Source organism: Kryptolebias marmoratus, linkage group LG8 (assembly GCF_001649575.2).
Source record: "Kryptolebias marmoratus isolate JLee-2015 linkage group LG8, ASM164957v2, whole genome shotgun sequence".
Lineage (NCBI taxonomy): Eukaryota > Metazoa > Chordata > Actinopteri > Cyprinodontiformes > Rivulidae > Kryptolebias > Kryptolebias marmoratus.
The window spans coordinates 874,787-901,225 of record NC_051437.1 but is presented as its reverse complement, the minus strand read 5'-3'; the positions used below and the strand labels follow the sequence as shown (position 1 = coordinate 901,225).

Here is a 26,439-nt window from a genome sequence, read left to right as displayed (position 1 = left end):
ACTTTCATATCGACGGGCAGCACCACATTTGGAGTTCGCAGCCTCTGGCTCCAAAATTACAACATGTCTCAAAAAACTTGAGATTTTTGGTTTAAATTTTGAATAGGAAGCAGAGACACTTCATCCATCTTCATTAATGTTGATGGTCTGGACTAGATGAGCTAAAAGTTGAATGACTATGAAGTGCTTAAGTTTAAGGGTTTTAAATGCTGAAGATGAAAAAGATGTTAATTTAAAGTTTTTTTTTACTTGTCTTGCAAAGGTTTGATTTCATGAAATCCAAGGTTCTTTTTGAAAGTTTCTCTGATGGTTCCAAGTCTGTCAACCTGGTGTCTCACTCCCTGCTGGCGTTTGACACCCGCTACACTGAGCCAAATATGTGTGCCAAGGGGACAAGACAAAATGTGTTTGACTGCATTCTGCAGCCCTCCAAAACGGGTAGTAACCGTGCATCTCTGCAACTCGAACTACATTATAGGTAATGCTGCACAGTAGAATGTTCAAGCCGACAAAACATTTTCAAATATAGGAGGAAGTTTAACAGAAATGATGTTCTCCACAGATCTACACGCAACTTGTCGTGCTTTACAGTGGTCCTCAATAACCTCAGGGTTTTTCTTATCTTCGACTGGCTGGAGCTGGTGCGAGACTTCCTGCAGGTGCAGGTTCACAGGGCAAATGACAGTGCTGAGTCTCAACAACAATGGCCCAGTAACACCGATTCTGAATCAGGCACCACTGGGGCTGTCATGCCAAAGACAGTGAAGAGTGGAGTGGTCACTAAAAGGTCCACAGTACCAGTCACCCAAGACCGCTGTCTGGAAGTGAAGATCAATGTGACAGGTGAGAGAATGGTGGCAGGTCACAGTTTGATTGTGGCATGAGGACACAGTATCTATGGAGTTCCATGCTTGTTACCAGTATAACTCTCATTCTTATAGAGCAATACAAAAATCTTAAAAAGGAAATATATTGTTAATAAATATACTAATCACCGAATCTTGATGCTTGGATATTTCTTTTCATCTAAATGCCACTAAAATTCTTTCTGCGTCTCAACTCTTACCCTACATTAATTTTTGTTTCCAGTTTATTTCACTCATTCTTACAATTTATTAAGCCTTCCTGTGCATACTTTCATGAAATGAAATAGAAATTGTTTTAGAATTTAAGAGAATAATCTTAGTTTATAAAGGCAAAAAATAAGTTAAAAATAAAAACACTTCTATTTAGACAACTTCAGAAATTACAGGAGCTTAGAGTTAATATGGACTGGGAATAAAAACAGTTTTTATTTGTCTGTTCATCTTGCTTTTGAGGCATCTGAACCATCTCAGAGACCTGAATAAACTCTGTCCAGAGTGGAAGACGTCAGGCAATTGTCCTCGTCTTTGAAGACACTGGGACATACAATGTCATCCATGGAAGGCAGGGGGCAGCCGACATTACTCTTAGCTATGTTTCTCACTCTCTGCAGTTCTTTCCTTTCTGTTGCTGCCTAGCTGGCATACCGTACAGTTACACAGTATATTGTGGTAAGCGTAGAGTCGTATGTATGGTATGGTAACTGTACACAGTATACAGTATGCCAGCACATGATATCACATGAGTCATGATATCATCATCTGTAAAAATATCCACCAAAACAGAGCTCAGAACTACTGAGACCCAGTAGTTCTTGCAACAACTCATAAAACAAGGCTTAAACACCTAAAAGGTCTAATAAATTTAATTTGTATTTGAATGCTGATCTGATGAGTGCATTGTGGTCATTCTGCCATTTAAAATGTATTATTGTTTGATTACAGGCACAGAGTTTGTAGTTGTGGAGGACCTCTCCTGTCTTGACACAAATGCAATCATTCTGAAAGGCACCACTGTTCTTACATACAAGCCCCGTCTGCTGGACCGACCCTTCTCTGGCAGTCTGGCAGGAATTGAGGTAATGCTGCTGCTCAGACGTTTAATTGTCCCCCTCCTAAAGGCTAAAGGCTGACAATTAAAAGTCTGCTTTTAATTTGTTTGTGTGTGTACCCAAGTGCTTATGTGTCAGTTACCAAAAAAGCTCAGGAACTACTGGATGAATTTTATTGAAATTTTCAGAAAGTCATCATTGGATCTACATCTACAATTGATAAACATTTGGAGTCAGTCCAGTTCAATATGGCTGCCAAAGACAAATTAATTTACAAAACACTAAAATAGTTTTAACTCAGTTTAACATAACATTGTGCTAAAATTAGGTGTGGTAGTAGTTTAAAGTCATTCACAACACATAATCCAGGTGCTACTTATACTGCGAGATTCTCTGTTCTGAAAGTTTCTGCATACTGTCCTTAGTAGTGCTTTTACTAGGAGAACTCAAAACACTATCTGTCAGAATAGCCATCCTCTTCCACTCAGTCATGATGTACTCTGTGGCTTGGCAAACATAAAAGCTTTGACTTTTGTTGTCTCTTTCAGGTTTTCTCCTGTCGGCTGGGCAGTGAACAGGAAACAGCACTGTCCATCATAGACCCCGTCAACATACAGGTGGAGCTGTGTGGCAGCCCCACATACCAAAGCAGTTCTGGTCTCCTGGACGCATTTAATGTGGAGGACATCCCACCACTCCTAGAGGTCAGTGTAGTGTTGCCTCTCAGCTGTGGAATTTTTTAATATTGTTGACAACAAGGTTATCGTTTCAACCACTGTCATTATTTTTTGAAGCTTAGACAGCATATCTTCAAGATTTTTGCTTCAGTGATTGTTAGAAACTGTTATTTATGATGAGACATTTGAGGACAGGCTGAATGCTCTTAACTAGTGACAGAGGTCCAAAATTGTTAAAGCTGTCTGTGTTTGATTTGTTGGTGTTTGTCTCAGAGTAAACAAAAGCACGTCCTGCAAACTAAACACAGAGAAGACTTTGTGTGAAGAAGTGAACTGGCAGTTTAACTGTGTCATTCTCTTGCAGATTCAGTTTCCTGCTTTGGACATCCGTCTCTCCTACAATGACATTCAGCTTTTCCTTGCCATCGCCAAGTCTATCCCCGCAGCTAAAACTCCACATGCCCCTTCTTCTGACTCAGCGGAGGCCACAATTCCACCTAAAAGCAGCACCAGGCAGAGGACACACAACCTCAGAGGTATGGAGTGGCCTGTGTACACACACACACACACACATATACTGTATATGTGTGTGTGTGTGTGTGTCGTTGTCATCACCTTGATAGATGGTTCTGATACAGTCGTGTTTCACAATACTTTTTTTCTTAATGGCTCACAGCAGGGAATATACTGTAACTTTACTTATGAATGTATTCAAGTCTACAAACTTATTTTTTAGCTATTTCTTGAGCTGAAAATCATGGTATTTGAAAAAATCTGGTCGAACCGCAACATTTTAATTTAAAATTAAAATCCTTAGCCATAAATTTAATAGACTGGATTATTAAATGAAAATGTATATTGACATAAAAACTGTTTGTTGATAAATTTGACTATTACACTACTAGTATTTATTAATTTAATCAACACAACACTGACTAACGATGGAATTTTCTTTTTTATTATTATTATTTGACAGCCTTTTGTTTGTTTTTTTTTAATGTTCCAGTACTGGTTGAAACTATCATGAAATATAAATGTTGTTGCAGAAGGATTTTGGTGACTGGGATATTGAAGCACGACCATTAAGTGAATGTGACAGTTAACCAAACTTATCTAGCTCCAACAGATCCTCCTCCGACACTAAAAACTCTGATGATGTTGTAAATGTTGCTTCATAGTACAGCCCTCAGGTGGGTACAGTAATTGTTTCCACATCTTTAACAGTTTCCCAGCATAGCCTCAAAATGTCGCCAATGGACCAAAACCTGTAGAAACGTGCGTACGCCTCCTATGAAGCTTGTGTAGAGATGCACACGTTTCTGCAGTCAGTTCATTAACAATATATGTGAATTTTTTTGCGTGGAAAAGGGTGTATGCCACTTTTTTGTGCATATGCACCTTTTGCACATGAGGCCCCATGTCTAAGAACCACGCAGATGATAAATAATTATTTAAAAAACTGGTCCAAGTCTTCATTTCAAAAGTGTACTCCAGTACATTAAAACATAAATGTGGGAGCGGCTTCTGAGTTGGATACAAAGCAAGCCAAAGTGGGTACAATGTGGGTGGAAGTGGACAATAAAAATACGTGCAGAGCCTAAATTGCACTTTTACAAGTTGTGCAACTGAAAATAGGCCATTTATTTTCAAAATGCTGCACAAAACGCAACTTTATGGCTCACTGATTGCTTAGTTGCAAACACTTAGAAATGAACAGTTGCCTATTTTCTCACAATTTTGAGTCACTAACTAATCTCTACCAGTCGCAGTCCAGTGAGATGCTTTCTTTTGCAAGGGAGGTGAGGGCTGGCCTTGTCCTCCTGCTGAGCAGCATGGAACATATGGTCCTCCCCTTGAAGAGCAGCAGGTAGAGATACCCTCCTCTCAGAAGCTCAGCAGGGCAAAAAGATTTGAATGAAGGGTCCTGGAGTGTGTGTCCAAGAGATAAAGAACAAAGATTCAGTTTACCTCTGAAATGAATCTCATGCTTTGAAGGCCTAACAACAAGAAGGGGGTACATTGCAGTCTCTTGAGTTCCTAAGACTTACAGTGTGTTGCTGGAGCAGAGCTACATGAATTTAATCTTTAATTTTAACTGAGTGGGTATTTTGAAACATTTCACTTTTTTGGCTCTGCAGAAACCAAACTTAGCCATTTACAGGACCTTGGTTTCACAAAGGAAGACTGCAAAAGAGCCCTGGCCCACTGTAAAGGTGAAGAAGTTTGATAGCAGCATGCCACATATCTACAAACCTGAATCTAGATCTCACATGACCACAAACTCGTGTTTTGTAGGTCATCTGGACCAGGCTGCCACGTGGCTGCTGGAGAATGCAGAAAACATGGTGGAGAATTCCAGAGCCAAGGCAGGCTCCAGCACCAGCAGTCACTCTGCTCCTCTGTCTGGGGTGGAGGTGAAGGCAGAGAGTATCTGCATTTGTTTTATTGATGACTGCCTGGACTGTGACATACCTCTGGCTGAACTCACCTTCTCCAGTAAGTCTCGCCAACATAACGGCTTTCCTTTCTATATGTACTCATCCAACCATTTTTTTTGACCTGCTTTTCCTTTCCGGGTCACGTGGGAGCTGGTGCCTATCTCAAGCAGTTACGGTGCAAGAGGTGGGGGACAGATTGCAAGTCCATCACAGGGACAACAAACAACCATTCACACTTTCACACCTAGAGACAATTTAGTGTTTCCAACTAACCTAACGTGCATGTTTTTGGTCTTTAGGAAGAAACCAGAGTACCTGGGGATACCACACATTTCACATGTACAGGGAGAACATGCAAACTCTATACAAAGTTTATTTTAAATCTTTTCAGATGGTGGCAGCGTTGCCATAAATGATAAAATAGATAAACATTCCTGTTTTAGTTCAGTTAGGATTCCCAAAATTATTTCCTTTTGCTACATGGCCAAATGATAAGGTAATAGCGGGCCTTTCAGCTCATGTTAGTGTAGGTTCAGCTCATTTCACTGTGGATAATGACATTCTTACCAGCTTCAGCAGCATCTTCACAAGGACTTTTGTTTCGGGGTTGGTGCACACATTTTGCAACAAAACACATTCATCTCAGGAACACAGAACCCATCTCTGTCCTGAGTGGTATGATGGCAGGACATTCCCATGTCATTTATACTTGCCTATAATTGTTTGAACAGCATCTGGAACCAAGGATGAGCCAGGGTCATGGAGGCTCACAGTTATCTTGGCTCATTTCATCTGATTTTCACACAAAAAAGCAATTTGTTTGAGGTGTGCTGGTAAATACTCTGTTACAATAGTCAACTTGGTTAGAGAAAATGCTTGGATGAGTTTTTTTTAAGTCCTGCTAAGACATCAGTCCTTTAATTCTAGCTAGACATATCCCTTGGTGAAGGTATAACAATCTTAGCGGTATTTCCCCTAGCATTAACCGCCCTCCGCCCCATGAAGGTAATGACTTGTAATAAATTAATAAAAGTGTGTAGATGTTTGCCTGTGACCAATTCACTGAGGACAGGGGACAGCCCAAAGCCAATGCAATCAATCATCAGTTGTTTTATCTCACCCCCTGACCCCCTGTGACCTCTAACTTTGTATTTAAGGTTAATGCATCCAGAGTGTCATCATTAGCTTACAGACATCAGACTTGTGCACGACCAAACTTGCGCTAGCATAAAGCGAGCGCCGCCGAGGGATGAGCTGCTGCGGGAGCTCACAGCCTGTTTGAGTGTCTCTTTTGGTGTGACTCACTCTTTCTGCTGTTCATTTCTTGGAATTAAACAAATTTAGCACTAAAAGGCGTATGTTTATATGCCCAAGATTAAAATAAAAGTGTTCATTTTTTTTACTGTTTTGAACCGTTGCAATGTCCTCTCTGTGAGAGGGTCAGTTTTAAATGTTTACCATAAATATTTGCAATTTTCAATTCTACACAGCATTATAGCAATTTAAACAAAATTTTGGCTATTTAGATATTTGCTTATATTTGAGACCTTACTTGACGTAACTGTACTGTGATAAATGTAATTCAACAAATGATCAAACATGAAAAATAAATTGTATTAAATGAGTACATGACTACATTAACATATAAGTCCTTTGAATGAAATATTAATTTTAAGGTGGAAATCTTTTTTTTATTGTACGAGATTGAGTCATGATCAGTCTTTGGTATAGAAAATCTTACTTCATGGCCATTTATAGACATTTGGGATAGTGGAAATGACTATGTGAGCTCAAATCTTTACCCAAGTGCAAATGCTACTTAGTGTATGTACACTTGTGACTTTAAGGAAAGTAATAAAAAAATGGTTCCAGGGTTTCCCCCAGAAAAGAGGCTAAGCCTGGTGATAGGAGACAGTTTGCCGGCCGGCCGGCCGTGATTTAGTAAAAAAAAAAAAGATTAAAGTTGACAGGAAAGTTGAAAATATGGCTATTTATTATTTGGTATTGTAAGATATTTGTGTCAAATATTTACACAACTACAGTTTTACAAAAAGGAACTTTTAAAATACTTTTTTAAACAAAAATACAATTAAAATAAATGCTAATTGACTGCCCCTAATTTAAATTCTAATTTAAGTCACATTTACAAATAAATTAAATGAACATAAATGAAAAAGTGTAATCGAGGCACCAACACACGTCTCACTTCCAGGCCAATGAATAACAACAGAGAACTCTGACAAACAGACAGATGCTGTACTGTACTGTGCTTTTTGTGGCACAGGCTGCATGTTGGATCACTACATGAAACAAAACGTATCTAATGCCGAATTTTACTGGTAAACAAGGATAAATCAGCTCGCCTCATATTAATATTTTCACTAAGCATAAAACATTCTTACCATATTCAGTCTTGTAAAGCCACCTGCTGAATTTTGGCTCAACTAACCATTTTTGGTTAAACCCGCTCATTCCATGTTTATTGCTGTGGCTCTGACAACCTGCTAACTCCAGGTAGCTGAAGGAGGCTCGGCCTCAGGGCTCATTAGAGTCACGCAGGGCTCCGTGAACAGCGCACGGTGGAGACGTTTATACTTGGAGCTTACATCGGTGCAGTATTCTCCAAAAAGATAGGGGGCAGTACGCTACATAACCAGTGGAAATATAGTAAAAAAGGAGAGCAGATTTTCTAGCTGTGATACAGAGAGGATGTTTAAACTTAAAGCATTCAGTTTGACTTTCAGTGATTTATTAGCTTTAGTTGTGATTCGTCCATCATAGGACTAATATTTCTATAAACACTCCTTTTTATCGGCTGCAGCAGTAATCTCCTTCCATGAGTTTTGAGCCGTTTGATTATCTTTGTGATCTCTCACAGAGGGATCATATAAACGCTGATACAGGAGAACCAGCTCCACTAGAGCACCAAAATTGTCCATTTTGAGTGGAGCGTGGCGCGCGTGGTCCACGCCAAGTTACAAAATCTGGGAGGTGCACGACCACACGACGCGACATGGCGTGGGGCCTTCGCACAGGGGCGGGGACAGCACGATTGCATCACTGTTGCCGCATGCACCCTCACCCAGTGATCAACGTGTCAAGTTGATGTGGGTGAAAAAAAAACGTGTATAAAAAGTGACGTATTCTACAATAAACAAGCGGAGCTTAGCCTGGCAGTGGGGAAACCCTGGGTTCTCTACAAATTTCTCATTATTTTGGCATTTAACAAATGAAATCATTTTGGTCATTTTAAATGACCTAAAACAGGAACGGCTTAGTCTGATTTATTGCGAGAGACTGAAGAAAAATTGGTCAGGTCTTTTTATACAGTGGATGTACATATCTTGTTTTTGTATTGTATGAACTGAAGTCTCATTTAGGGTTTTACATTGCAAGTCAAAAACTGAATTGCTCTTAGGTGCAGTTGACTCATTGATTGCATAGTACTGTCCAGTCTAATTATTCTCTTTTTACCTGTGTGGAAACATTGTTCAGCATAATTACATTATTAATGTCACCTCATCTGAAAACATGCTTACTGCTGCACCATTACTCTTCTGAAATGCTGCATGATAGTTTATATCTCTAACACAGCTGGTCCAGCCGTGATTCTCTTATAATCTAAAACAATTGTTATTGCAGGGCTTTGTGTGCTGCAGCGTATTGGTTCCACCCAGGAAGGTAAATCCAGCTTCACTCTGTCTGGGGACTACTACAACAGAGAGCTGTCAGGTAATTATTACCAGTTACTTGGCAGCATACACATGGATAAGTTAGTAGGTACCTTACAGCTCACTGAAACGATGCTTCATTTTTCTTGAAAAGTGATTCAGTTAAAAGCAATTATCTAATGTTTATCTGCATGCCTTTAGTATTTGTGGAAAAAAAAAAAATTGTTGTTTATTTTACAAAAACTGTTTCAATAGTATGTACAGTTTTGTTGGTAACCTTAAAGAGACTAATAATCTTTACCTTAATTAATATAACTGCTTTTCATCAGCCATTCAGCCTATTTAAAGGGAACAAACATGTTACTGTGTAGTTTGACTGGTGGGTACTACACTGAACATGAAGCAGCAAAAGCAAAGGTGAGAGCTATCTGAGAAGCTCAGAGAGATTATAGACATCCATGTTCAAGGTAAAGGCTACAACCCAATCTCCAAACAGTTTCATGTTCCTCCGACCACAGCTGGCTCCATTATTATAAACCTGTGAGTACTCTGAAGGAGTTCCAAGCTTCAGCAGGTGAGATGGGAGAGACTGAACTACAACAGCTGTTCCCCAGGTTCCTCACCAGGCAAAGAGAAGGGCACTGCTGAAGAGAACTCAGATTAAATCTCAGCTAGTTTTGACTAGATGTGCTGATCAGGCAGATTGATACATTCATTAGACGCAGCACCATCGGCATATATGCAGTCTGTTGATGCTCTGCACACATATATTGACATGGTAAGAAGTGTCATGCAAAAGTGAAAAGGTTTAATATTACCTAATGTAGCGTTCTTTTATACCAGTATGTTGTTTTTCAGAAAACGTTGTTTAATAAGCCTGAAATGTTTTAATTCATTGTAAAAAACTCTATATGCTAATGTATTTCAACCCAGCACTTTCAAGCTCTCAAAAGTTTGTTTGTGTGTCAGGTTGGGAACCTTTCATCGAACCGTGGACATGCTTCCTGTCATGGCAGCAACAGGCTGCTGGCCGCCTCCACCCTCCACGCTTCAAGATGGAGGTTCGAGCCAAACAGAGGCTGGACATCAACATCACTTCTGTCTTGCTTGGTAAGTCAGGGAAGAAACATGCTCCTTTTCGCACAAACACACCAGGAAAGAAAAATTTCACAAAGTTCACTCAGATTTTACTTATTGTCTCCTATGTCCCTTCTAGAACAATACAACACCACCAAGAGCTCCTGGATAGCTGACTACTGCAAGGATGACAAACAGAGTCCTAAGTCACCCACTCTGCCCTGGATAGGCTCATCTGTTGACCCACCCAGCTTTGGACAGAGTAAGTCCCAGTCACACACAGCACCAAAAACATTGTTGCTTTCATTAAAACTGACCCATTTATTTCTGGAAATGTAACAAAATAACTTCGATGGCTATTTTAAAATTGGTTAAACACAGCTTGTTCGTTCTAAATATCACTTTTGTGTTGTAAACTAGATCATTTCTCAGTTACTTCTTTGCTTAAGAGTTGATGTGTAGAGTAATTTATTTTTTATTAAAGGCAACTTTATCTAGACCAGTGGTGTCCAGTCCTGGGGTCTCATTTATAAAACTAGCGTACGCACAAAATGGGGCCTGAAAGCTTACGTCACTTTCCACGCAAAGTTTGTTATCAGTAAAACACAAACTTGATGGGAAAATGTGCGGTCCCTCACACCAACTCTGTCATTTGTACCATATACGCTTGTTTTGGAGACAGGGGAAACTGACAACACAGATGGTGAAGTGGGGAATTGAAGCCACACTGCATTGTGATTCCTCTCAGATATTTAATTTCACTCCATAATCAAATTTTAATCTTAGACCGACATAAGCTTTAAAAACCTCAGTATTATTTATGCTCCTGCTGGTGAGCCATTAGGACCTTTCAAATAAAAAAGGCCTTTAAGCCAACTTCAATCTTAAATAAAAGTTAACGCAACATTTCAGTTTTTCCCCGTCACATTCCCCTCCCTGGATGATCACCAGGGTGATGTGTACCACAGATTAACACACAAGGGGACAGTGGCTCCCCCCTCAGGCGCTAGCTGCTAACTCCCTTTCCAAACCCCTAGAGCACAGAGGAGGCACACTTTAATCGACACAACACCGGCCAGCCTTCTCTCAAAAGGTGTCAGTTCGGTACACCTTTACCCCCACCTGTAGCTGACCTGCTCTGGTGGTGGCCGGTTAGTCGTTTTTTTGCCTCCACCCTAAAATCGGACCACTTTTCCTCCACCTCTGTCCCACTCACTGAACTAACAGTGAGAACAACGTGCTGCCGCTCACAGCGCTTCCTTTTATTTCTAACGCCACGACTGCAGCTCCCAAAACTTATATTTTTTCTGTTCTCCACCTCATTAATTTCTGCCTCGGTGAAATTTAGTTTCCTCGCTCTTTTCTCCATGGTTGTCATTGGTAACCATGAAATAACATTGATCAGCTGGCTCTTTTAAATCCACCTTCACATTCATGAGGTGCTTTGCAAAGACCATTTATGGTTGAATGTGGGCGTGTGGAGGGGACAACCTGAGGCGGATCCTTGTGCTCAAACTTTTAGGTACAGCTGTGACTTATAAAGGGAAATTGCTTGCTGGTGTGTGTATGCATGGTTTTATAAATCTGAATTTTTTTTGGCATATGTACACTTTTAATATGAATTTTACGCAATCTTTTATAAATGAGACCTCTGGTCCTGGAGAGGTCTCTGAATCTGCGATTATGGACACTCACTAACTTAGTTTATTGTTCCAACATGGTGCATGGTCCACATTGTTTTATCCAAGTTATCTTTTTTTCTCCATTGGCAACAATTTTGCAAACACACAAAATTTTCCTTTACAGGCAGTGCTTTTTCTTTATCACACACATGCATACGCACATACATTGTATTAGAAAGGCATAGCAACCCATCTGTTCTCGCAAAGATCAGGTGAAAAAAAAGTCTCTAAACTCATTTCTCTGGAAATGTGTAACTAAAAGTATTGAAAAAAAAAGGATCTTCATCGCTGTGTGTTCCCTCGGTTGAATATATTTCGTGCAACACATGCATAATTGGACAACACTACTTTGTCAGTTCTGACTGGTGACACACCTAATCACACATTTAGGCAAACAACATTGTCACCATTATTCTTCAGTTCTTTTCACCTCGTTATGAACACCTCTCTAGTCATGCTAATTGGCTGCTGCTAGTTAGCTCTGTTGTCTCGAAAGGCTAACGAATTTGTCTGGCCATTTTTGAAGTGATGTTCTATCAAATATTTCTCAATAGTTAGTACCTTATCAGTCATAGAGCAAGACATATTGAGAAATGGGCAAAAAGACTTGCTCAGTCTAGGCTAATAGCTAGTCAAACAAGTGACTTGTTTTTCTTTTAACCATTATTCAGCTTTTAAAGCAACTCTTTCTAAAAAGTGACATACCAGTGTGAAAAATGTTACATTAATTAATATTCAACCTCTACAATTTTGTACGACACAATTTGTTTAGTTTGTAGCTGTTTTCTCGTGTGCAGAGCATGTCCCCTCTTTGCAGATGATGCTGAGAGGCAGCAAATCTCTCTTATAAGCGAATCTTATGGGAGTTGAGTAAACTTTTGCACCAACTGATCAGGTGGACATTCAGCAGCATAAACACAGTCTATCTATGCTCAGTTCACATATGTTCACAAAGTAACAGTGACACTGTTCAGTTAAGAAAACAGCAGCAAACTAAACAAATAGAGTAATGCAAAACCATGAAGGTTTAATACTAGCTAATGTAGTGTTTTTCACACCAGTTGTTTTAAAAGCCTCTTTCTCCATACTTTGTGGTCTATGAATGATGTCATGCCTGACTTTTTGGCAGGACATCATTTTAAGAATGACCAGACTGTCCCTTGAACTTTTCTGTTGGTGTTAGTCACAGTTGGCTGCTGGTTTTTGTACTCTTTACATTGGTCGGTTTTTGTTTCTGAATTAATGGAAGATTTTTGCTTTGCTGCTTTTGCTCATCCTGATACAAATGCAAAGTCAAACATTGTAAACAGAGATTTGAGTAGCAGGGGAACAATGGTCCAACTAGAGAGCAGTGTCAGCAGCCAGCTTCTATAAAGGGGTTTGCAAAACAAAATGGCTGTAACACCCACAAATTCAAATTACTTTACTCATTCCATTTTTGAAACTTTTTTGTCTGTTTTTATTTTATCTGAAAGGTTTTTGAAAGCTATGTGGATTGCACAATTTATCAAAAACTCCTTGTCAGTACAGTATCAGTGAGCACAATATCAGTAGCAATTATCTTTCAGGTACCATGCAGTCATGTTCTGCATATTAATAATGTATTTGTTCAATCCAACAGACTCCTGTTGCAATTAATATCATCATCGCAACATTACATATAAATATCTTACATCACAAGTTTTTCTAAGATTGTGCAGCTCTAATCTGTATATTGCCCTAGTTTGTGTCTTGTCAAAGTCTTTTTGCTCCTCTGTGATAAGAATGCTCCAACTGCACATACACACAGCTCTCTGCTTATGTGCACAGGGAGGTGTTCAGTGGCACTTGTGTACGTGATGTTCACTGAAGTTACAGTACAGATTTCTTCTGTTTGTGTTATTTTGTCAAACTTAATTGTTTCAAATCATAAAATAAATGTTAATACCAGACAAAGGTAACCTAAGTAAACACAAAATGCAGTTTTTAAATGATGATTTCGGTATTTAGGATTAAAATATAGATATCCAAACCAAACTGGCTTTATGTAAAAAAGTAACTGCCACGCTTGTTAAATCATGAATTATTTGGTGTGTATTTGGTGTGGGGGGGGGGATTACGTTCAGTTTCACCAGCCGCACTGGTGACCTGCCAGACCTGTAGAAATAAGAATTCAATAAAATGGAGCCATTATCCACAAACGGAAAAAACATGGATCAGTGCTGAACCTTCCCAGGAGCGGCCGGTTGACCAAAATTGCCCATTAGAGCTCATCAACGACTCATCCAGGAAGTCCCAAAAGAAGCCAGAACATCTAGAGGCCTGCAGCCGCACTTGACTCAGTTAAGGTCAGAGTTCATGATTCAACAATAAGAAAGAGACATTGGAGGGTTTCAAGGTCAAAGTCATCATCATCTTGATGTTCCCTGAAACTTCTGGGAAAATATTCTGTGGTCTGAGAAAAAAGTGGAACTTTTTGGAAGCTGTGTGTCTCGTTCCACTCAGCGTAAAACTAACGCTGCGATTCAGAAATCACAACAGTCGAACATGGTGGTGGTAGTGTGATGGCCTGGGGCTGGTGTGCTGCTTCAGGACCTGGATGATCTGCTGTAATATTTGGAAGCATGAATTCTGCTCTCTACCAGAAGATCCTGAAGGAGAACATCTGCCCATCAGTTCTTGCCCTGATCTCACTCAGGTTCTGCAGCAGAACGATGATCTGAAGCCTAGCAGCAACATTCCTCCACAGAGAGGTGAAACACTCACTGCCAGTTATCACAAACACTTGACTGCTGTTGTTTCTGCATTATTAGGTTTACATAGAGCGAGGTTGGTTTTGAGAGCTTTTTCTCTCAATAGATAAATGAAAAACTACATTTTGTATTTATTCAGGCTATCTTTGTCTGATAATAACATTTATTTGACCATCTGAAACATGCAACTGTGACAGTAAAGCAAAAAAGAAAGATATCCATGCAAATATGCAACATTGACAAATAGATCGTAGACTAGAAAAGGAAAAAAGGTACTTATGTGCTATTTGACTAATTAAAAAAATCAACAAGTAAATCACTTTATCAAACAAGATTAATGAACGTTAGTCAGAGTAATACCTCACAGGGCTGCAACTGTTGGAGAGTACAGTGCTTGGCAATTGTGAGAAAATAGGTGAATTATTAGTTGTCATTTCACAGAATTCTGTGTTAGTGACCGAGCGACCAGCAAGTGGCCACATTTTACACAGCCAGTTTTTGAAAATCCCAGCTTGTTTTTGTGTGCATGATTTGGAAATTGGATTTTAAGCCATGCACTATGCACATGCATTATTTTGTCGCCCATGTCCACCTACTCTTACTCGCTTTGACCCGCTTTGTTCCGCTTTGTTCCCACCTTGGCAGCTGCTCACAATCCACTGGAATATACTTTTGAAATAAAGATTTGCACCAGTTTTATTTTAATTTTTTTATCAATATTATCATCAGCATGGTTGACTTGGACATTCGGGGCTATAACCTTGAATGTTTTCTGTCATAAGGAGAGCTCCCATGCAGGTGTCAAGATGTAACTCAAGTGCCCTAAAATTACAGAAACTAAATTGAGACACCCTCGGCAACTCTGCTAATATTTTGAGAGAAAATTTGTCATAAATTTTTTGAACCTGTTCAAATCTCAAGCAACAAGACTGCGAACCTCTGTGAGTCCCGTGATGAAATTGGGAACCCTCACAAACATATTGAGACATTATGGAGACTTCCTCACCTGTTCACCAACTAGTTGCTGACAGCCACAGGCCTGAGTGTGCAGTCCCAGTCTTTAATGTGGTTTTTGTCACTCTGTCTTGTCCTCAACCAATAAGCACATTCAGTTACAAATAAATGTATATGTATGTACACACACACACATATATATATATTCCTGTGTGCATCAAAAAAATCTATTTTACCTGCAAATGACACAAACACTAAATACATACCAGGGGTGTAACATACATGTATCCTAGGAATGTGAACACTATCTAATTTGTAGTGGATGTACATATCGGACTGATCATGTATCAGTGAAGTTTTGGTAATAAATTTAGATGCATCCATCCTTTCTGTCTTTGTATCAATTAAATTCAATCCATTCTGTTTATTTCTCCAGATATCCACTTAAATAAAGATATAGCAGAAAAAAAGAAAAATGCATTTGTAGTTTATGGAGGATGGATTCCCTCTTTTCATGCTTTTAGTGGACGACTCTGCCTGCTGTCATTCCTGGTGTTTAGCAGTATTGTTTTCTCATTTGTTACACCTGCTGTTCAGGAGGAGAACTGCAGCAGCAAACACTGACCGTGCGTTTTACAACGATTGTGTGGATGAACTAATATTCCAGGAAGTATGGTTAACTTATGTTTAATTATTTATGATGTAGAAAATACATTTGCTTATTTGCTGAGTGTTAAACAGATCTGATGCCTGGCAGTTTTATTGATTTTCTACCAGGCCTAATTTTTGTGTATTGTGTAAGGTTTTATACGTTTGTTTTGCAATTTTAAAATGAGGCCTGTTTGTGAAGGGCAATTTTTTTATTAGGTAGTTATAATTATTCTCTAAAACTGACAGATTCATTCCTTTGCTTTGTTGTATTGCACTGCATTAAATCTCAATGTGTTGAATCAAACTCATTGTATTGTATTGTGAGAAGTGGCTGAATCTTGTTGTCGTATCTGTTTTTGCTGTTCATGTATCTTTAATGTATTGACTTGTTGGTAGTGACATCAAGATATGTATTTTTTCAGCAACTGACCAGAGCTGGTACAACTTTAATTTGTACCAAACAGTCATGAGACAGTTGTCAGGGATGGGTTCATGCAATTACATGAAAAACATATTAGTCTCAAATGATCACTGTTCTAATCAGGGGAAAGTTGTTTATATATATATATTTTTGCCTTTCGGTAACTGCATCAACTAAAAAGGAGTAGAGGAAGATCCTATCTAGAGCATTGGGGGACCTGCCCCCCTTAGGTGAGTGCTAGAGAGCTTGGGGGGCACAAAGCTATAGTGGCACAGAGGTTGTCAAAATGTTTTGCTTGTGTAGAAAATGATAACACATTAGGTGGTCTGGGTGGAACTTAAATTGCATCAAACCTTTGTTGTTCACAAAGCACTTTTTACAAGTGATTTTGTGTTTATAGAATTAAAAGAAAATAAATAAAAAAACGTGTATTTCACTTTGACTGTTGCATATTTGATTAAAATGCCTTTCCTTGCAGATGTCACTCATTAGAGACCAACAAGCCTGAGTCAAATTTTATTTGCAAACTCGAGTACAGAGGTAGAAAAACGACAAACGAGCTACAGTTCAGATTAAAAAAAGAAGTCCAGTTGATTTTTGCTTGCAAAAATCCTTTCCTCTTGATGTGAGGAAACAGTAGTTCTTAGTAGATTCTGTCCCAGGTAACTAAACCTCTCACCATATCTCTAAGAGAGAGCCCAGCTGCACCGTGTAGAAAACTCATTTCAGCCGCCTGTATCTAAGCTCTTGTTTTTTCGGTTACTACACAGAGTTCTAAACCACAGGTGAGAGTCTGTACTAGGGTATCTGAGGATCAACAAAGGCTAGAACAAGCACCATGAGGACTGCATGTCACTGGAAAGATTTGCTGTTACCCATGTTTTACAGAACAACAGGTTTAAACAAAAGAGAAATACAGCTCTTATTAGTCCTTCATTTGTCCAACATGCCTGCTGTGAAATAGGTCTATTCTAGCAGCCTTTTTCAGAAAAGTAGGTTTAGAAAACTTTTGTGTTGCAGTAGTGGATTTTATTTATATAGCACTTTTCAGCAGCAAGGCAATCCAAAGTGCTTTACAACACAGAAACAACAACAGAGTCAAATACAGCAGGTACATAATCAAAACATCAATCATGTATAATCTAAATAAAATCACGAAACCAAACATATCTAAACATGAGCCAAGAAAGTCAAAATAAAGTTAAAGCTGAACCACACAACAATTAGGAATCCAACAATCTAACAATATCTAAAATATGAGCTAAGATGAACTAAACTTAGCTAAATGTAGGAAGGCTAAATAAGCTAACAAACTGCTAAGCTACATTGTGTTTTCTGTCTGCCTTGAAAGTCTTGCTGATACTTCTCAGTGGCGAATCCAAACAGCCAAATTCCAGGTCCATTCCCCCTGATTCGAGCGAGCAACTTTCTCCAATATGTAACCCATTTCATTCCTGAGTCCCAGAACCGCAATTCAGTCTGCGGTCCTGTAAAAGGTTCGCATCCAACTTGCGATTCAGCTCCTGTAACCACACAGTTTGATTGTTGACCTCAGAAACCATCAAATGAATTTGATGATAAGTCAGGTAACTGCCTAATCCAAACAGCAGAATGCTGAATGGTTTCTCTCCTTCACAGCCTGTATCATAAAACAACACTCCTAAGTTGTTTGTCATTTTACTGAGTGTGTTTTTTTCTTCTTTGTTTGAGGTTTAAATGTTTAGCCTCATACAGAGCACCTTTCCATTTTAACTTTTGACCTGTAGCTCATGAAAATTTCTTGGTCTTGTTATTTTGTGTGCCTCATTTTGTTTTTTATTTTTAAAATTATAATTATTTAACTGCTGAACTGATTTGTATACAATAGTAGTTTATATGTTACACTGTATATTAAGCCAAGCACATTTTCATTTGGCTTCCTTTAGATTTTTAAACTCCATTTAAAGAAGTACTCTAAAAAAGTCAGAAGACTAAGAGTGAGTCAAGTTCCAAATACACTGGGATATTTGCTGTTGTGACATTTGAGCCGTGTAATTCCAGATGAGCTGCTTCCTCAGGCCCTCACAGCAGTTTAAAAAGACCAGGTGTTTACTGTAATTGTAACATTCCCTGTTAAAGTGTCTTTTAAATGATATAAATACCTCTCTGACTTTATTTTTTTCTTTTGTTCTCAGAAGATGTCAAGCTCTCAAAGAGGAGACAGCCATTTGTGCCATATGCGCTCCGCAACAACACGGGATGTACCATGTGGTTTGCTACAATAACTACTACTCCCACAAGGTAGGTCTAACCCCAGATCTGCCTCTTTTAAACAAGGAAACTTCCAATGCAAATTAGCCTTTGACTATCTCTGATACATTTGAGTTTGACTTGTTTAAATGCTGATTCATGTTCACCATCCTTTCTTGTATAAAAAAGGAGCCTATATGTGTGACAGATTAAATGGGAAACGAGTACACTGCTGTAAAAAGGTATCTGCCACCTTACAGATTTCTGCTGTTTTTGCTTTTTTGTCATACCTAAATGTTTCACAAAGATTGCCTGAATAAATACAAAATGCAGATTTCAAATGTTGACTTAAATTGAGCCTATATCAACAAATAGAGAAAACATGGATCAGTGGTGAACCTTCCCTTGAGTGGCTGACTGACCTAAATTACCCTAAGAGGCATCGACGACTCATCCAGGAGGTCCCAAAAGAACCCAGAACATTTAAAGGCTTGCAGCCTCACTTGCCTCAGTTAAGGTCAGAGTTCATGATTAAACAATAAGAAAGAGATGAGGAGCAAAAATTGTCTCCTTGGGAGAGTTCCAAGATCAAAATTGCTGTTGAGCAAAAAGAACACAAAGGCCCATTTTACCAAAAACATATTGATCCCCAAGACTTTTGGGAAAATATTCTGTGGCTTGCTGAGAAAGTGGAAGGTGTGGGTTGTCACATCTTTTTTTTAAGCTAACACATTATTCAGAAAAACAATATAAACAGTCCCTCCAGGATTTCGCGGGCGTTTTTTGTGATTGTTGCGGGCTAAAATGCCTGATTTCGCGGGGCATTTTCCTAAAAGTTGCAATGAAAAGTTGCGATTTTTTTTTTTTTTACTAAAATTAATGAAAACCATAACTTTTAATATATAAACCAAAAATACCTCCTAGTTTTGTAAGATAATTACCAACGAACATTGCCATTCTCAAAAGGTGCTTTATTTGAGAACTTTGATAGCTTCTAAACTGACATTCATGAGCATTTCTGGATTGTCCCTGGTCTGCAGCTCTCCTCACATGTTTTGCAGACACAAAGTGTTTGTCGATGCGTTTATGTTCCATGATTACACTGCAGGACGTGCAAAACAGCTGCAGCTGGGGAGGAAACTGGTTTGCGACCGCAGTGAAGTTAGTTTGAAGTTGGATATTGGATATTCGCGCTCCGCGGAGTTAGCGGCTTCTAGCTCACAGCTGACCCGAAACAGGAGCGCTAATGTCGGCCAGCCGTTCACTGCCGGCCCCTTCTCTCACGCGCAGTATAATTCCTCCACAGCCACGTGAAAGATTCAGTGCCAGTTACCTTGATTGCATTTTTTTTGCCACGAAAGATTGCACAACCAGTTATTGGGTTTAGGGGTTGATTAGTTTTTCACATAGAGCCAGATTGGTTTGGATAGTTTTTTTTCTTAATAAATGAACTGCATTTTTTTTAATTTACTCAGATTATCTTTGTCTGATATTAACATCTGTTTGATTATCTGGAATTAGTCACTATGAACACAAGAAAAAACAGAAGAAATCTGAAAAGAATACTTTTTCACAGCACTGTATACGTGTAAAGGGTTGGTACAACAGCTCATTCCATGAAGAATCTGGCTACATTATTCTCAGAGAATAAAATAGTTCTTTATTCCATTCCCACAGGGTGGCGCTGTCTCACAGCAGTAGTGCAGACTCCATCTCCGATGTCCACAGCTCAGGAACTGATGACACCCATAATGTCAGTCAGTGGAGAGAAGTTCTACCTGGGGAAGAGATTCCTTTTGAGTTTGAGGCCCGTGAGAAACTTCGCCACCGGTATAGCTCAAACTCACAGTCATTTGTGTTTGTCAATCTGTTCACAGCTTTGGGCTTTTGCAGAAGATCAAGCATTAAAGCTATGTAGTGCTGTAGGTCAACCCATAAATTGCAGGTCCTGCATGCATTTGATTTAGCACAACAGAAAATAATAATATGTATGTGACAGGACAAGCATCCAACCTAGTTAGAACAGATTTGCTTTTTACACATTGCTGTTCAGATGTCACTGACTGTTACTGTTAGTTTACTCAGCACCTTACAGCATGTCTTGGACCACAGGCAGCTTCTCTTTAAATATCCTGGTTGTCAGTAACCATCTAGTTATTCATTTACTACACCTGCTTAATTCAGCTCAGGGTCCTGGGGAACTGGTGCTTATCCTCAGCTGTCAGTGGGTGTTAGACAGTGTACACCCTAGACAAGTCGCCAGTCTGTCACAGGGCCGACACGGAAGACACACAACCATGCATGCACATTTTACACACCTAAATGCAAATTAGCATTTTTAATTACCCTAACATGCGTGTTTCTAGACTTTGGGAGGAAATCATGCACAGGGAGAACATGTAAACTCCACATGGAAAGGCCCCAAGTCAGATACAAACCCAGGACCTTCTAGCAAAAAGTAAAATACTTTATCTTGGAATTCAATTTAAATGGTTTGATTTATTTTTGTTGGTTCTTTTTCTACCATCTACACTATCTGTCTAATCTGCCTGGGGTTAAATTTTCCCTTGTGTCCACAACCTGGGAGGTTGGCTACAGTCCAGTGAAACTTCTACTTTTTAATAGTATTACCAGCTGTGGTGACAGGAACCTAAAGCTACTTGCAGATGGTCTTGTAGCCTTTACCTTTTACATGGATATCTATCTATAATCTCCTTTCTGCTCTCCCCACACAGCTCTCGTCTTTGCTTTCTCTGTTTCATGTTTAGTGTGGTGCACACAATGATACCAAAATACTGAAGCAGGATTGAGTGATAAACCTGTTTTGGTTTATCATTATCTGTCAATGAGCTGCTACCAACAAATTTATTCACATCTGTATATGCCATGGTTTGTGTTTCTTTCCAAAGCCCAAAATACAAACACATTTTATTAATTTATATTTTAGTATTTCTTGTCAAAAAAAGGCTTTAATTACTCCCAAGTCGTATGTGTGTTATTAAAGTGTTATTTGAAATCAATTAAATTGCTCCTTGGAGATAAATAAAGCCTCTATTTGAACGATTAGTCACCAGTATGCATAATATTTTATTATTGGCATAGAAATGAACAAAAAAAAAACACAGCTGCATATTGACTGAAGTTTTTTTGATAGCTAACCATGCATACATACAAAGTCAAAATTTCTACAGCCTTATTGATGTATGTGAGTAAAAGCGAAAGAAAAAAAGAGCTTGACCTCTATATCACAGCACTGAAGCACTGTATTTTGTGTCCTGTAAAACAACTGACAAGTTTAAATGATGAAGTGACATTTTTCCCACATAGTGTGTGAGTGATTTCTAAGTGCTTCCTCTTCTGCAGACACACTCATGAGTTGAAGCTTCACCAGCTGCTGGTTCGGGTGTGTGGATGGGAGCAAGTCAAGCCGGTGTCTGTGGACAAAGTGGGCATTTTCTTTCGATATGCCGCTCCAGACAGAAACAACTCATCTAATACTGTGAGGACAAATTTAAAAGAATTGCAGTGCTTTATATTTAAGAATATTGAGAGGTTTTTTGTCATTTTGTCAATGATAAGCAAAACTTTTTTTGTCACAGGTTGGCAGCCCTATTGGCAGGACTAATATAATCCACCCTCATGTTTATGTAAGTTTGCCAAGATCTTTGATACATAGTCTCTGTGCATGAATGTGGGTTTGTGAAGATTGACTGCAGATTGAAAAGAAAAGTCAAGTCAAATTTAATAATTATATAGCATTTTTCAGCAACAAGGCAGTTCAAAGTCCTTTGCATCATGAAAACAAAAATACAGTCATAGAACACACACAATATTAGCAAAAGTAAAATAAACAGCTAAGAAACTAGGATATAAAAAGCTAGACTAAAACATGAGCTAAGATAATGTAAATAAGATAAATGAGCAAAAGAAAAAAGCTAAACTAAACCTTTCTAAAACAAGCCATACTAAAGATAAAACTAAAGATAAACTGAGAGACCAGCTGACCCGATCCATAATAATATAATTTGGACATAATGCAAAGAAAGTACACATTTTTTGTCTTCTTTCAACCAATGTATCTGTCACTGACTCAGCATTAATACTTTTTTTCCCCAAATCCCCCCAGACAGCAGAGTGTGCATACCCAAACTGTCTTTGACTTTGACAGTACCTTATAACTTGTCATACCTCCTTCAAAAATCATGGTAGTACATAAAACTTGACATATGTGATGACCAGCTTCTTCTGTCCTATTCGGTCCAAGAATTTTTAAAATGACATCTTACAGTTGTCACACATTGACTACATTAATGTCTCTGCTTTTCTGTCTGCCACTAATGAGCCACAGGCTGCAGCTTTAACATTTATTTTGGTCTTGGCCCTTTATGCACTTTACATTTCTTACAGTTTATACCTCAAAATTGTGTCATTTTTCATCTTAGATTACAACAAAGACTTGCTAAAAGCTAAATGCAACAAAAAGCTCATAAAAAATTTAATGTAACAAAAGATTAAATAAAAGCTAAAAGTAGCAGAATGATAGCGGGAGCTAAAAACAGCAAAAGGTTAGCTAAAAACTAAATGTAGCAAAAGGCTAGCTAGAATTAGCAAAACAGTTGCTAGAAGCTTATAATGTCAAAACACAGCTAAAAGTAGCAAAACACGACACAAATTTCTGTTTTAGTCCTGTATATGTTTGTCTGGTAAATGTTCAGTTATTGCATTTTCCTTAATGACATTACTCTTGGTAGAAACAATGTCTCACAACTAAATCTTATCTACAGTATATATAATATTTATATATAGATAATATTATTTATTATAAATCCCCTTCCCTCTGTGTGACCTCATCCAGTAGTGTTCCTTATTAACATTTCTGAAAGTTGGGAATCCTACTCCTGAATGAGCTGAACATTTTGATAAATGAATGACTAAAATAGCCCAAAGCATCCATTAGTTAAATTGAAAAAAGATACAGAAAAATAATAATAATAAAAAAACAGGACAACAATGTAAATGCTGACTCAACATTCAGCATAAAGTGTTGGGGATGAGAACGGAGACCAGCGGAATGAGTTTGACTTGTATGGTGTAGTGTATGAATTTCCATGGCAGCTCATTGTTACCTGTTGATAACTTATGTGTTCATCTCTTTGGGTCTCAGTTCTCTGCCCTGCCTCCTGTCAGAGTGGTTTTTTCTATTACAATGGAGGGCAGTGCCAGGAAGGTCATCACGGTGCGTTCGGCCCTCATGGTGAAGAACCGGTTGGATGTTCTGATGGAGGTCAGACTCGACAGCCCCTCTGCACCTGATAGTAAGATATAGCTTCATTTGACTTTCAGACCCATTTCTAAAAAAATATATCCAATCATTCAATGGAGAAATTTTCTTTTGGGTTAATTTCATCCCTTTTTCTCCTCATATTGTGTTTTGTGGCTTTATGACAATTGTATGATGCTGGCTTTATTTCTGCTTTGACAGAACCAGTGGTGTTACCTCCTATCCCGCCTGGCCAGGCCTTGGCCATCCCCCTGCATCTGACGTCCTGGAGGTTGCAGGCTCGGCCCAAAGGTATGGGCTTGTTTTTCTGTAAGGTTCCTATTCACTGGACCAGCGTGGAACGGCCCGGAGAGATCAGCAACAGTAAGAGGGAGTGTCAGTCGGCAGACTTTGATGACAGTCTCAAACGTAACTTCAGGTAGATAAAGTTGATTCGATTTTTTTGTTTTTGCTTATTGGCCTCCCTACATCTTGTACTTTTCCTGTTATGTCTTGTCATGTCGCAGGTTTTGCGTGGTGATTAAAAAGGAAAGCTACCCAGAGCAGCAACCTGCTAAGAAAGTTTCTGGCAGTGCACAGCAGATCTATCGACAACCAGGTCACATCATTTATCTGCTGCCCACCATGGTACTTGCAAATGTATTGCCATGTGACCTCAACTTCTACATCAGAGGAACAGCTATCAAAGGCTCACTGAAACCAGGAAAAGAGGCCGTGCTTCACTCTGCTGACACCTCACAGAACATGGAGCTGGGTCAGAACTTGCTAATCATCACTCACCAATTGGTCTTTTTTATTAGGAGTCCAAGTCCGAGGAGGCAAGGGAACATGCTTCTAGTGGAGCATGGAACCCTGTTGAAACTGTTCTGTTTTTAATATTATGATTTTTCGTCACTAAATAAAATTCATACTGCAGCCCAAACCAGTGATTTTTACATGGTGGTAACTAGGGCTTGTATAACTTCTTTTTTTAGTTATGGCAAACTAACTAAACATATTTACCCATATCTTCTAATCAGTAACATCTGATAAAGTAGGGACTTGGACCCCTGTCATAAATGGTTGAATTTCTAGTTTCTAAAGTGTACTTGTCCTCATGGCAGTCATGATGTACTTTTAGGAGTCCTGCTGGAGAGCTTCCCTGTGTGCAAAGAACTGCTGATTCCTCCTGGTACTCAAAATTATGTGGTGCGCATGAGGCTATATGACACCAACAAGCATCTTCTTTGTCTCACTATTCGCATCATCCTAAGGGCACAAGGGGCTCTGAAAATTCTGATTTCTGCCCCATACTGGCTTATCAACAAGACCGGTAATGTTTTCATTGACAAATGCTGTTGTTTTGATTTTGGCAGAAAAGTTCCAGTTTGTTGATTACTTTAAGATCAAGCTTCTGTGTATCAAATTTCTAAAGCCACTTTCACTCCTCAGGTCTGCCATTAATTTTCCGTCAGGATAATGGCAAGGCCGATGCTGCAGGACAGTTTGAGGAACATGAATTGGCCCGGAGTCTTAGTCCTTTACTGTTCTCTTACACTGACAAAGAGCAGCCTGCTATGTAAGTGGGAGGTCATACTTTCCTTCAAATGTTTGTCTTTTTTTTGTTTGTGTGATTGTTCCACCTTTTATGCACATATTTTGATTCCAGGTGCACAATGCGCATTGGAAAAGGTATCCACCCAGATGGAGTTCCAGGCTGGTGTCAAGGCTTCTCCCTGGATGGAGGGAGTGGAGTCAGAGCAGTGAAAGTTATCCAGCATGGAAATAGACCTGGACTCATCTACAACATAGGTAAGCTCATCAGTAGAACTGGAACCCAATTGTACAAGCAAACGACACTAGTACATGAATGCCCAAAACAAACTGAATGTGTCATACATGGTTTGCTGGCTCAGTGAGTAAGGTTTTACTCCAGATCTTACACAGTCAGTACCAAAATTTTGTATCATCAAGACGCATCAACATCAGGTCACAGTGTATCTGTTGTTATGCCGGTGGTGGACCAAGTAACTACAACTCATTTAAAGCCTACCATTCATCCTGTGAATTTGTGTACAGTTGTTGCTTGCAAGGCAAACACCATCACTTACAATCTACAAGAAACCATCACATATAATGTGTAAAAAGTATGAGGATAATACTAAAAGAAAGGCACATTTAACAGAAGTCTGTAGAGCAGTGATCACACCCAACCAAACTACAATAAAGGATGAAAATAATGTGAAAAAGAAAAACGTGAACCATGGTATTTAAAATATTTTACATGTATTTCTTTTTTTAAAGCAAACTAAAAACATCAGAAATAATAAAAATTACTTAATTTAATCAGTTTTAATTTACCAATTTATGTTAGGATTAAACTGAGTCCTCCTGTGACTTTATCAGTCTGATTGCTTAATTATAATGAAAAGCAAACAATCCGATGCTGATCTGATGATCAGTTTGTCCTCCAGCATGCTTAGTTATGCTGCATATGGCAACATGACTAAGGGATACCTCAGGAAACCCAAGCCTGTCCTAACTATAGATTTATCAAAAGGTAAAGTCTTAAGCCTAGTCTCAAAAGCAGACAGGGTGTCAGCCTCACGGACAGAAACTGGAAGAGAGGAGCCTGAGAACTGAAAGCTCTGCCTCCTGTTCTACTTTTAGAAACTCTAGGAACCACAAGTAAACCTGCAGTCTGAGAGCGAAGAGCTCTGTTAGGAAAATAT

The 26,439-nt window shown here is 39.0% G+C and overlaps 1 protein-coding gene across 3 annotated transcripts in view; it reads left to right on the top strand.

Annotated features, from left to right (window-relative positions):
• The window catches only part of vps13d (vacuolar protein sorting 13 homolog D), a 107,331-nt gene that overhangs the window by 56,477 nt on the left and 24,415 nt on the right, over positions 1-26,439 (top strand). For 2 of the 3 annotated variants that reach the window (XM_017436743.3, XM_017436742.3), the window contains exons 30-49: positions 263-478; positions 563-843; positions 1,809-1,942; positions 2,464-2,619; positions 2,957-3,128; positions 4,731-4,805; positions 4,888-5,088; positions 8,673-8,762; positions 9,671-9,811; positions 9,918-10,040; positions 18,393-18,498; positions 20,125-20,277; positions 21,811-21,946; positions 22,047-22,094; positions 23,612-23,762; positions 23,930-24,146; positions 24,235-24,482; positions 24,849-25,040; positions 25,160-25,286; positions 25,377-25,519. In XM_017436743.3, the coding sequence (XP_017292232.1) occupies positions 263-478; positions 563-843; positions 1,809-1,942; positions 2,464-2,619; positions 2,957-3,128; positions 4,731-4,805; positions 4,888-5,088; positions 8,673-8,762; positions 9,671-9,811; positions 9,918-10,040; positions 18,393-18,498; positions 20,125-20,277; positions 21,811-21,946; positions 22,047-22,094; positions 23,612-23,762; positions 23,930-24,146; positions 24,235-24,482; positions 24,849-25,040; positions 25,160-25,286; positions 25,377-25,519 (3,110 nt within the window). The remainder of the gene's footprint in view (positions 1-262; positions 479-562; positions 844-1,808; positions 1,943-2,463; positions 2,620-2,956; positions 3,129-4,730; positions 4,806-4,887; positions 5,089-8,672; positions 8,763-9,670; positions 9,812-9,917; positions 10,041-18,392; positions 18,499-20,124; positions 20,278-21,810; positions 21,947-22,046; positions 22,095-23,611; positions 23,763-23,929; positions 24,147-24,234; positions 24,483-24,848; positions 25,041-25,159; positions 25,287-25,376; positions 25,520-26,439) is intronic. The other variant, XM_017436744.3, reaches the window with a different exon arrangement.